The sequence below is a fragment of the Crocodylus porosus genome, unplaced genomic scaffold, assembly GCF_001723895.1.
Source record: "Crocodylus porosus isolate Cpor-Errol unplaced genomic scaffold, CroPor_comp1, whole genome shotgun sequence".
NCBI lineage: Eukaryota > Metazoa > Chordata > Crocodylia > Crocodylidae > Crocodylus > Crocodylus porosus.
Genome location: NW_017728943.1, coordinates 75,788,961 through 75,800,626, shown reverse-complemented (window position 1 = coordinate 75,800,626; position 11,666 = coordinate 75,788,961). Strand labels below are relative to the sequence as shown.

Genomic DNA, 11,666 nt, shown 5'->3' with positions numbered 1-11,666 from the left:
ACACTCCAAAGCACCTTAGGTTGACTTAGTTAAGTTGCCTTTATTTGAAGTCGATACAGTACATGCGTACGCACCCCAAGAGGTTTCTTTTGGTTAAAAAAAAAAGTCCCTTGGGGTTCATTCTTTGCCTGCCCCCGAGCAGCGATTCCTTTTTCCTCTGGACTGGAGGCAGGCCTCCCCTCTTCCCTGAAGAGCATTGTGCCCTATTTCAATAACTAATGTGCGCACATTGCAGCGTTCACCTCCTTACACAGAGGCTGGACTTGAGGAGGGGAGGGTGTGGTAAAGATAACCCTGAGCCTGTGCTTTTTCTGCTCATCTCCTCGCAGCTTGACGCAGCTGTCCAAGGACCAGGGCCCCCCCTTGCCCCAGGCTGACAAAGACTTCCCTGAAACATGGAAGATACGGTATTTTAGTCATTTGGGCAATTATAAACTTCATTGCTAAGTAAGAAAGATTTCAACACCTCCCTGCCTTTCTGCCCTCCGATGCCATCAAGGAAGAGAAACTGCCTTATCTTCATATCAAAGAGGAAAGCACACCAAGGGACTCTCCTGGACCCAGAGGAACAGACCTCCACCTTCAGCTTCCTCTGGGCAAAATGAAGTTGATTTTCTACCTAAGAGAACTTTTACAATCTTTGATCCCCTCCCCTCAGCCTAAAGAAGGGCACGTGTGCCCGAAAGGTTGCAAAGAAAGATTTTTTGTCGTTGTTGCTGTTTTCTAGTCGGTCTAATACAAGGTATCTCCTCTGAACCAAGAGTCCTTCAGTTGAGTGTATTCCTACACTACAACCCAGGCGCTCTTGAAGGCTGCAGTAGGCAGTGGCAGACAGCTGCCTTGAAAGGCGGAAACCCTGGCGCCACGTGACCGCCACACCTCAGCCCCGCCCCCGAACGCAGCGCGCCGGGACGTTCCATCCCCAACCCCGCCTCGGAAATACGTAGAGCCATTGCCCCGGAAGCGATTGCCGCAGTGTTAGGTGTGCCCGAAGGACAGGAGCGGGCAGCATGTTCCTGACGGTGGCGGCTCGTGAGTGGGCTGCGAGAACCGAGAAGTGCCTGGAGGGGGTGGGCCGCGCGGGGGGGAACGGAAGGGCCCACGTGACACTACGTGCGGGAGGCGCCGTGGGGCTGTCCCGGCTCAGCAGGCCTCACGGGCGCCCTTCCGGCACTACAACTCCCAGCGGGCCTCGCAGTACTACGTTAGCCGGCCCGCCCCCCGTAGAATGTCCCAGCGCCAGGGGCTGCTGTTGGGAGGGGGCGGGGCTGCGGCTGCGTGAGCAGCGGCCGTTACCGTAGTTGCACAATTTCAACCCGGCTGCGATGCGCGATCAATAATAACAGTCATAAAAGTGCTCAAATTAAACGGTAATTTTTGAGGCAGCTCCTTGATGGTGCAGATGCAAAACCCACGGCACTCCCAGGGAGTCTTAACCGACTTTTGGGTTTGTTGTCAGCACTTTTGCTGCAAACTAAAGCAAACTGTCAACTTTGGCCCAGTTCTTGATGGCTTACTGGTGACCTACAGTGAGCAATATAAAATAAGAAGAAGGTTTCTTTGGATGCTTGTTTGCATATCTTTTCCCAGAGTGTGATAGTTTTTTCAGCAAATACAATCATTTTGAGCTTCTACGATACTTTCATATTTAGGGCTTGGGCCCACTGTGCTCCAGCCATGCAGGCAAGGCCTCACATGAGCTGGGGCATGATGCAACGCATGGCATGGCCATCGCATCCACCCACCACAGCCAGCTGCTGCTGCCTTGTGTCAGCCACGGGGAGGGGGGGGTTGGACCAGGACAGCCGCAGCAGCATCTGGTTGTGGTGGGGGTATGGCCTTGTGCCACGCGTGGCCCAGCAGGTGTGGTGCCAGAGTTGTACGGTGCCAGCAGGCCTATTTGCCACTTTCAGCCATGTGGGTGGAGCCTACTGAGTTTCTCATTGGCCTCCCTCAGGCAGGGGGAGGCTACAGAGAAAGGTGACAGCACATTCCTGGGGACAAATAATAATGAAAAGCAGGGATGGGAGTTGAGGTCAGAGGTGAGCACACTACACAGCACCCGCTGGCCTTCAAACTGTCCAGTGATACTGTGCTCAGAGATGGCAGTGATGTGGGAGGGTGGGGGCAGAGAAGCCTGCACACTGCCTGGCTTGGCCTGGCGGCTGCGGTGGAGTGCAACCCTCCGTCCTCCAGCTCTTAGGAGCAGCTGGATAAGATTGGTTGGCATCTCCCTGTCGCACTCCAGCTCACTAAAACTCTTTAAGTGGCAACTCCAGCCCAAATAAGTGGTCCTCTGCCCTCTAAGTGGCCTGCCACACCTGGAGTAGGGTGAAGAAATGGGGTGCATTGCTGGAAATGGACTTAATCTACAAGGGAAGAAACTTGAATTCTGGGACAGACAGAAAGAAGCCAGTAGAGGGGATCTTGGGGTGGGAGGAGTAACACAAAGAACCCAGTCTAAGGTGGGATGAAGTGAAAGGCTGGAGAGGTAGTTGCAGTGGTTGAGACAGGAGCTAATGAGGGCCTAATTCAGATTTTAGTGGGGAAGAGTACAGGTGTTTAACTTTTATGTTGTGGTAATGCTTATAGGCTTCAACCTGAGCAGGGCCCATGGGCCCAGGCAAGCACGACTGATGTGTAGAGATGTTCTGACAGAAGACATAGTAGGATTTTGGAAGTGCATCTATTTGGAGGGCAAGAAAGTCTGTCTTTTGCAATGTAAATGGCTTTGACTCATTCCAGACTGTCCCATAGCCAAACATTATAGAATCATTGAAAATTAGGGTTGGAAGCAACCTTCAGGAGGTCATCTAGTACACCCCCCACCCCCTGCTCAAAGCAGGACAATCCCCAACTAGATCGTCCCAGCCAAAGCTTTGTCTAACCGGGTCTTAAAAACCTCCAAGGATGGAGATGCCATCACCTCATTCCAGTGCTTCACCACCTTTATGGAAGGATGTAACATTTTTTATGATAATATTTAGAAGATAACAAGATGATAATATTGTTTTCCTTTTTATTTATTTTTTTCTCTCATCTTTGTGCTGCAAAAAGTGGCCAAGAAGAAATCAAAGTAAGTGACATTTTAATAGTTTATCTCGTTATACATGATCTGCTTTCACTGTTGCCTCCAAAATTGCCCCCAAATATGGGAGGCACCCAGGTTTTCTGTCATACATGATATAGGGATTTGATTTTGTCCCCCTTTGTGTATGGAATTCTTCTGGGTGCTGCAGTACTGTCCCTTTCCTGGGTTACCTTATGCTTATGCAGTGCATGGAGGTGGGGTGAGAACTGGATGACCCTGGCTTGGAGATAGGATTGGGTGGAGTGCATAATGACCCAGCAGTACTGCAAGAATTGTCTTGGTGGATAATAGAGCCTGCAGTTGCTGTCCATTTCCAGAGACCTGTCTTGGCTCTGGGATCAAACATTCATGGGGTGTCTATGGGCAGCAAAGCATCTGTGGGCAGCAAAACCCAGACTGTGGAGAGAGATGACACTTGGGCTCTACAGCAGGGGTTTTCAACCTTTTTGGGTCAGTGTACCCCCCGGCGGCTGGTCAAGAAGGAAGGAGTCCTCCAGGGGGACAGGGGGAAAATCCCTTTCCCACCCCCCATCGTTCCTAAGAACCCTAGGGGTACAGTTGAAAACCCCCGGATCTAGAGCACTGGTGTTGGAACTTGTTTGGGTTGTACAACCTGCTGGGACTGTTATCTGCCTTTATCATTATGTTATGGATAATAATAATAAAATGATCATTAAAAAATAACCCCTTCTGTCAGCACAGCTATGCTGTCACCTTAGGTTGCTAGAAAGAGAGCTTGTAGAGGTCTCGATTTTTTCTTCCTTTTCCTCCATTTATGTTTGCCCTTTCCCTTCTGCTCTCATTATCTTTCCCTACAAATTTGTCATGCATCTCAGTTGGAGAAACAGTGCCTGAGGTCCAGATCTTCCCTGTCAGATGGCCCTTCTCTCCTGGGTGGTCTGCTGATTTTTACATGATCCTGCGAGGTTGGAGTCTGCTGGGGAAATTCCATAATCACCCTCCTCCTCCTACATTATGAAGACCCTTAAAAGTCTCTCTCCAGTCTTCCTTCTGCAAAGCACCTCTACTTTGCCAAGGAGGCTTTCTGGGTGCAGCTTGTACCCATGTATGAGAAAGGACTTTTGCTTGAGTTGTGGGTGGGTGTGTTACCTTGCTAGTAGACTACAGAAAGGTTCTGAAACTTTTCTAGGTTCTGTATTTGATGATTGTTATACTCAAGTTGCTCATGCTGATTTACTGAACAAGTTTCAAGGGATGTGCCTTGTCATTTTTTCAGTTTCTAAAGTAACTTGTTACATGCAAAGTTTGCTGCTACCTTCTCCCAATGCAGTGGGAAGGCCACAGAGAGCTGCAGAGAGAGTACTCTGAACACTTCATCTTGCCATTATGCCCTGCTCTCTCAGGCGCAGTGTTCATAGGCTGTGGGGAGATGCGGCCTGGTCCCCTAGACTGGAAGGAAAGCTGATACAATTTGGGAAAGAAGGAAGTATCACAGAGAATTGCAGAAATCTTGCCTCTGCTTTCCTGGACTTGGGGAGATAAAGTTCATAGAAACAGAAGAGGGCTGAAGTGTTGTGGCCACAATAGCACTTATAACAGTTTTAGCTAGAGGTTGAAGTGATAGACAGAAGAAGCATCATTCTGGAAGAACTGTCATCAACATTTCCTGTCATTCCTCTGTGAATCTGAGGTATTTTATACTATGCAGCTCTGAGCAAAGGAAAAACCATGCTAAAGCTGTGACCCTCTGGCATATTTCTTGTTGAATATTTAAAAGTCATTCTCAAATGGAGCTGGTGCCAGCCACCTGCTGGGTTTGAAGTGGCGCTTCTGTTACGGTGTTTCTGCACAATTGCCAGGGCTTGAAATTCAAAGTGCAGTTGTTTTGACAGAGAGGATATCAATTTGACATCACCCTAAACAACAACTCGTCTGCCATTACCCACTCCCAGAAATGAACAGAGCAGGCTGATGTTTCCTGGAGGAGGAGGGGATATAAATTGGTTTCATTAACCAAAAACTTCTTTCTGTTCCTCTCTTTTCTTCTCTCTGTGCTGCTTGTTTTCCTTGAAAAGGGAAAAGTTTATTTTTAAAACTGAGCACATCCCTCTTTGCTTTGTGTTTTCATCCTGGTTCTCTCTCCATCCATTCAGTGGTCCTCCTCTGGCCCTTTGTTTCTCCTTTCTGGGGCACTCCCCTTGCTCTTCTCCATTCTTCTAGGGTTAGGTTTCCTTATTGAGCAGGAGGTATTTATAACAAGGTGGGCTGCTCAGAAAGAACATGGTTTAAGCTGTATAACAAGAAACAATTTCAAGCCAAAGTTCTTCTGGTACCACTGGATTAGAAGGGGGAACCTCTGCCCAGGAGAGGTTTGAGGAAGTGGGAAGGTATAAGAGGAGTTTTTGTGGTTGCTGCCTGCTACACATGACACCTGCAGTAGCACACAGGAGAGGATGGTCATCACTCACCAGGGACACCCCCTGGATTGTGCTGGGGCTGTTGTTGTGAGAGAGGTTAATGGTTGTGCTTTGAACACTTTCAGGTTTGTTGATTTAAAATCAGGCAGAACTCTATGACATTTGCTGGCAGGAGTCATGTTGCAAAAATTTAAAATCTACTGTGATTTTAATTTTGATGGACAATACTGTAGTCAAGGCAGGAAATGCCAGGACAGAGGCCTTTTTCACCTGCAAGTCCATCCTCAGATAATTTCAGTGCAGTGAAAAGGAAGAGATCACTACTTGTGGAACAGTCGGGAAGCTTGATTTTTTTTTTTTTTTCCCCTTTCCTAAACTTAGCTTGCCCTGGGATCCTGGGAGTTAGGCACATCTTTAAATACTTATGGATTTGTGGGGAAACCCAGTTGTCCTCATGTTGCACCTTGCTTTCTTCCACGTGTGGGGTATGATAGCCGTTGCCCATTTCCTTTCCAGTTAGTGTGATCTGCAGTATTGTGTGGGCAAGGTGCTGTGTAGAGTGACCATACCACTAGTCTTGCCTTTTGAGTACTGTTCCTGTGGTGTACCCGTGGAAATACAGAGGAAGTACAGCCAATCCCATGGTGTTGTTTCTCCATTTTGCATTTTCTTCACTGCATCTATGCCTGTTTCTCTCTGCTCTCAGACATGGACAGGACAGTTGGGTCCTATATCGAGATGCTGTGCCTCGATGCCTTGAACCACCCTCTCCCCTTAACTAAAGTAACTGATATGGTTTAGTTGTGTGTTGATGTCGCTTAATTTTGGGGGCCACCTCTGTCTTTAGCTACTGGTCTTTTTAGTAGTAGTGCACATAAGGCTGATACTGTACAATATGACTATGGGCTCTTTGTAATATCGTGCACATTTTAACAGGAAGATTTGAAATCTCATAACCTTTGGTCCTTAGCATCCCACTCATTCTGAGTGGCACCACTTTTGTTTCTTGGACTCTTGAACCATTTCCCTCTTTCAGGTAAAATATGTTTTTTCTCCTTCCTTTCTACCACTCCTTTCCTATGCTGTAATTCTTGCTATTTGTGGATTTGCTGGTACAAGGTATTAATGTTTCAATCTGCTTTCACTACCTCCCTTGCACATGACTTGTGTTTTGAAGACAGAGAGACCAGAACTGTCATCCAAATTTCCATGAGGGTTTCACAGAATTTTCCCAACAGAGTCCAAACCTACATAGCCCTTTAAAATCAGCAGCCTACCCAGGAGAGAAGGGCCATCTGACTGGGAGGATCTGGGCCTCTAGGGCAGCATTTTCTGAAACCTTGGTCTCCTGAGCATGAGTCCTGCTGTTTAAGCATCAGTTTTACAGGCTTGGCAATATTGAGCATCTGCATCATCCATTGAAGGACTCCATGGAAGCTGTACTTGCTTAGCACGTCTTGAGATGAAACCCATGGTTAATGTTTTTAGCTAAAGTTAATGTTTTATTATCACTAAATTCTTCTTAATGGATATAAAGTGGTTAAGAGAAATGTCTCATTTCACACACTGCACATCAGCAGGTCCCCAGCTAAAATCTTATGTTATTCACTGATGTCTGTATCTGCTATTGACCTTGGAGATGTTTCTTGTAATTTCAGGTACATTCTTGTGAGGATGGTCAGTGAGGCGGGGACAGGCTTCTCTTTCAACACCAGGAGACTCCGACTGGAGGATAAACTGACTCTGCTGAGATACGATCCCTCCGGTAGGAATATGGGAAAGAAAGCAACTTGCTATCTGGCAGTCATGTTCACTCTTCTCAGATGTTGAGTAGGAAAAAATATGGATGTAACCAAATTATCTTATATAAACCAAGTAATATTTAATGTTTTGCATATTCACACTACTGTACAACTGTTGTTTCTACCAACATTCCAGTGAAATAGGAAGGAAATATTATCTTTGTTTTACAGTAACATCAAGAAGTAGTAACCTGCTCAAGATTTCACAAAGAGAGTGACACAGTCGTGATTAAAACTAAAAAAGTACTGCATGTTGTCCCCGCTCTTTTCACTAGATTATGTTGTCCCCTGCAGAAAAGCTGTGCAGCTGTAGGGCTTTCTAAACAAGATCAGTAACTTCTCATGACTCCTTCATAATGGGGTGGGTTTTTTGGCCTCTATAAGTAGGGATCTACTTAATTCTTACTGAGGCGAGGGAGAAATTGCTGGCTGCATGCAGTGCCATTTTCATGGTCTTTTTGCAATACCCCCCCCCCCATTGGCTCTGGCAGTTCTGCCCTTTGCTGCTGATTGGCCAAGAGGGCTGCCCATAGTGTGGCCCTGCCCTTCACTGCTAAGAGGCAGGGCTGCATGACAGGCAGTCCTCTCGGCCAATCAGCAGTGAGGGGAGGTAGGAACAATGCAGCCACTATTGTTGATCTCCCTTCATGCTGGTAGCTTCCCTTACTTTTCCCAGTGGGCTCTGAGGGCAGGTCTCAGTGGCCTTGAGGACCACCAGCATTTTATTTTTTAAAAGTTCTTTTCTTTCCTGGCAATGCTGTGCCAAAATTGTGGGGACTGCCATTTTTGTGGTGTTTGCTGAAACTTTTTTCCATGGTGTCTATGAAAAACATGAGATCACAAATAGGACAGTTTCCTAGATATAAGTACAGGCCCCTATAAGACACTTCTTTAAATTGCAGTTATCTGCTGTGTTCCACTTACCTTCACTCTTGCAATTAAACAGCCTGACTTACTGTACTTCTTGGGCATCTTTGGTACTTGCCAAGAAGTCTTTTCAGCAATGTATCTTAGGAGGTGGCTATAGAAGCAGGGGTTTCTTGGGAAAGCACCATGCTGGGACTAACATTGCCTGGTGTTTTTGAGGGGGAGCTAAATGAGGGACACCCAAAAAAGGTGAAAGCAGGTCTGAAATAGCATGGGAGAGTTAATAGGGATCCTAGCTGTCAGTGCAAAAACTGGCAATTTGTTGCTTAACTAGGGAACAAGATGATGATTAACATTTGCTACACTCTGATCGGACAGCCTGAAGGATTCAAACTACTTGTATCTCTGGGAGGTCCCCTTGACTGGTACCAAAGTCTGATTAAAAAAACCTGGCAGCAGAAACCGTTATTCCTCCAGTGAATTATATGTGCAAAGTGGAACCATAAATCAAACAGCAGTGGATTTAATGTTCTGGGTTGGAAAGCCAGTTTGTTAATTTCAGATATATTACTGCTTGAGAATATTCCACCAAGCTATCTAGTAGAAACCTTACTATTTGCATGCAGCGTGTTACAAAGTGGAGTTCCTAGCCACTAGCAGGAGTTTTGTGGCAGACTAGCCTGAAATAGGTCATGAAATAAAAATGGGAAGCGATTTGAAATGGTGTTGTGGTTCCAATCTGGTGGAAGAAGAAATACATCCTTGTAGTCTCTTTTATGTCACACACAAATAAAAGTGAGAAATGGAGGCATGTGTAACAAGCAGGTAAATTTGAGTCTGGTCATTCATTCATATCAGGAGCAGCATTAAGTGTAGTTTCAGCCCATATGCCTTTTCAGTACATGTTCTTTTGGTATGTTGCACAAACAGCAAAACCTGCAAATAGCGAAGCTCTTCTGCTGAGGTGGAATAAAAGTCCCAAACTGTTTCAGTACATCATAAAGTGAAGATTGTGGTCATAGTTAGGCTCCACTGATCAGCATAGCAGAACTTATGTGGGAAGAATGATTTCACTGTTATGTACGTTGTCATGTGCATGGAGTTCTCCAAATGAAATGGCAACATAGGGTTCAGTGTTTGTTTTTTGACAGTTCCATATCAAATGTGCTCAACTGACAAGTGAAATGACTTTTCTAACTTTGTCCTCAGATGCTAGTCAAGCTCAAGTTGCAGCTTATTCATCACTGACGTCTCAGGTAGTTAACCTTTTGTGATCTGTAAACCAGATCAGAACCCAAATTGCCGTTCCTTAGCTGTTGGGACTCTGCAGAGCGGAGAGCAGTAGAAAGCAGGAAAAACCTATTTTTGTCCCTAGATTGAGCAGATGTGACTCAGAATAGACAAGGGGAGCAGCTGCTTAGTATAAAGGTTCCATTTTCAGTCATTTAAATCCTGCTATTTATCTTCATAGGGGTAATGTACACTCCTGTGCAGTAAAAATTACATGCTGTAAAGGGAAGGCAGCCCTGAAGTCTTTAAAAGCAAGTTGGCCAACAACAGAACTGCGTCAATCATCAGACATTCTGTATTTATTTAAGCACTGTGACCAGCAGGACTGGTCTGACTTTTTTTTTTGTAAATTTTAACATTTGAGTTTTCTTACCTGCTTGTTTTTTCTCTCCAGTGAAAAAACACGTCCTCTTCAAAGAGAAGAAAAAAATCCGCTCCATCTGAACAATGACTTCTAAATGGACTTGATTTATTCACAAGGAGGACTATGTGGGGGAGGGGGGGCATTGCTAATTCAGAAATCCTGCAGCCTGGGCTAAAAAAGAGAGGAAGTGGACTGGGACTGCCATCTCCTGTGATTTGAAGGCCATTGTGAATAAGAACAATGTAGACGGACAACATTCCTAGTGTCTGTACATAGATCATCACATCAACATTTATTTATCTTTTGAGTTATTTTTATAGTCCTTGATTATAAAAGAGAGAAAGAAAAAAATTAAATAGATTCCATTGTCTGTGTTTTCCATTGTGAAACTGTCTGCAATCAGCAAAGAAACAACCATCAACTTTTAATTGCCATATGAAACATTTTCCACAGTGGGACCTCTATGTAAGGGTTGCCAGAGATGTTATAATCCACCTTCCATGGACAGAAAAGCAATGGGTTGTCATTCTTAAAGGTGGTGGGGGCAGAGTACTGGTTCTTGCCTAGATAAGGCAGGAACAAGAGCTACTCGGAGAAGCGAAAGGACCTTTAGAATGCTTTTTCACTTATGAATTTATGTCTGAAAAGTCAGAGGGTAAATCTCTAACTGGCTTCCTGCCTAGTTTTGTTTTTTGACTTGCTGGTTCACTTGGATTTCTGGCCAAAAAAACCAGACTAGGCATCTTGTCCCCTTTAAAAATATGGGAGGGAAGGCTTTCTCAACACCTGCCTAGAAACAAAGAACCTCAGCTAGTGGACAAAGCATGGAACCCACTGCAGGCATTTGGCAGAAAAGCACTGTCAGCATACACTACATGGCTTAGCATGCAGCACTTTGTTGCGTACTGAGTGGAATATGGAAAAGCTGACACTGCTTATGGGAATGTGTGGTCTCCAGATGGTCAGTGAGGTACACTGGAGTTCCTTCTAGGCTACGGCACTTACAGCTGATGGCAGGAACAAGGATTTTTTGTGAAAACTCATGATTATTTTGTGAGCTTTGCATTTTAATGGTCTTGCCAGCTGGAAGTGCTGAAGCTTCAATAATATAAACTTAGTTACTGGGGAGCATAGAGAAGCTATGGAAGACACCATAGAATTTAAAAGCTTAAGGACTTCACTTACCCTTACTGACATCTCTAGTATTTGGTACTGTTCTGCACGATGGCAACTACTCATGGGAGCGTGCAGATGGTACCAGGAATAGAGCTGTGATTGTCTGAAAGACTTGGTCCCTAGTGGGACTAACGAAATATTTGATTGAGAAGGGAATAAACTTTCTTGAAAATCAGCTTGCCTGGGTTGAGGGAAAATTACAATCTGAATTTGACAGCACAAATTTAGAAAAGATCCTGTGGCAAATCTTTCCTGTAGGGATAGGAAGATTGTGTCCCCGGTGTTTGGACGCTCACTGATGCAATGAAGTTGGACTTCCTAATCATTTCTTCCATGGACAGATTGGGATAGTAAGCCAGGTAGAAAGCCAGTGCTCCCACAAAGCTATCGCCAGCTCCCTAGAATAAAACCACACACAGAGTTAGGTGTGTTCCTACAGAACAAATGTTCAGATATGCTTACTAGACATGCAAAAATAAAAGCCTTTCAGTGCAACTGAGAACTGGGGTAGGGAAATGCTAGCGTGGCTAGCTGGAATGGGCTTTGTTTCTTTTTTCACTTGTAACTTCTATGAAATACCACAAGATAAGTTTGCTACCTCTCATCCCACTCCCCTTATAACATGAGGGTATACAGTATAATGTGGCATTTACTTGATGAGGGCAAAACAGAAATATAAACACCAGTGCACTGTGGTT

The 11,666-nt window shown here is 45.2% G+C and overlaps 2 protein-coding genes across 6 annotated transcripts in view; one reads left to right on the top strand and one right to left on the bottom strand.

Moving 5' to 3' along the window:
- Nucleotides 1–941: 941 nt before the first annotated feature.
- On the top strand, nt 942–10,152 carry MRPL33 (mitochondrial ribosomal protein L33). The gene is made up of 4 exons (XM_019549605.1): nt 942–1,032; nt 3,058–3,076; nt 7,128–7,234; nt 9,823–10,152. Exons 1-4 carry the CDS (start codon nt 1,011–1,013, stop codon nt 9,870–9,872), a joined length of 198 nt encoding a protein of 65 aa, XP_019405150.1. The 5' UTR covers nt 942–1,010; the 3' UTR covers nt 9,873–10,152.
- The window catches only part of RBKS (ribokinase), a 92,707-nt gene continuing 91,096 nt past the window's right edge, over nt 10,056–11,666 (bottom strand). For all 5 annotated transcript variants that reach the window (XM_019549604.1, XM_019549600.1, XM_019549603.1 and 2 more), the window contains one exon: nt 10,056–11,366. In XM_019549604.1, the coding sequence (XP_019405149.1) occupies nt 11,193–11,366 (174 nt within the window). In that variant the 3' untranslated portion in view covers nt 10,056–11,192. The remainder of the gene's footprint in view (nt 11,367–11,666) is intronic.

Bases quoted from the DNA above. Each gene is read 5' to 3' on its own strand.
- MRPL33 (XM_019549605.1), top strand. From the start codon at position 1,011: ATGTTCCTGACGGTGGCGGCTC. The intron at 7,235-9,822 runs GTAGGAATATGG...TTTTCTCTCCAG, and splicing joins GCTGAGATACGATCCCTCCG to TGAAAAAACACGTCCTCTTC.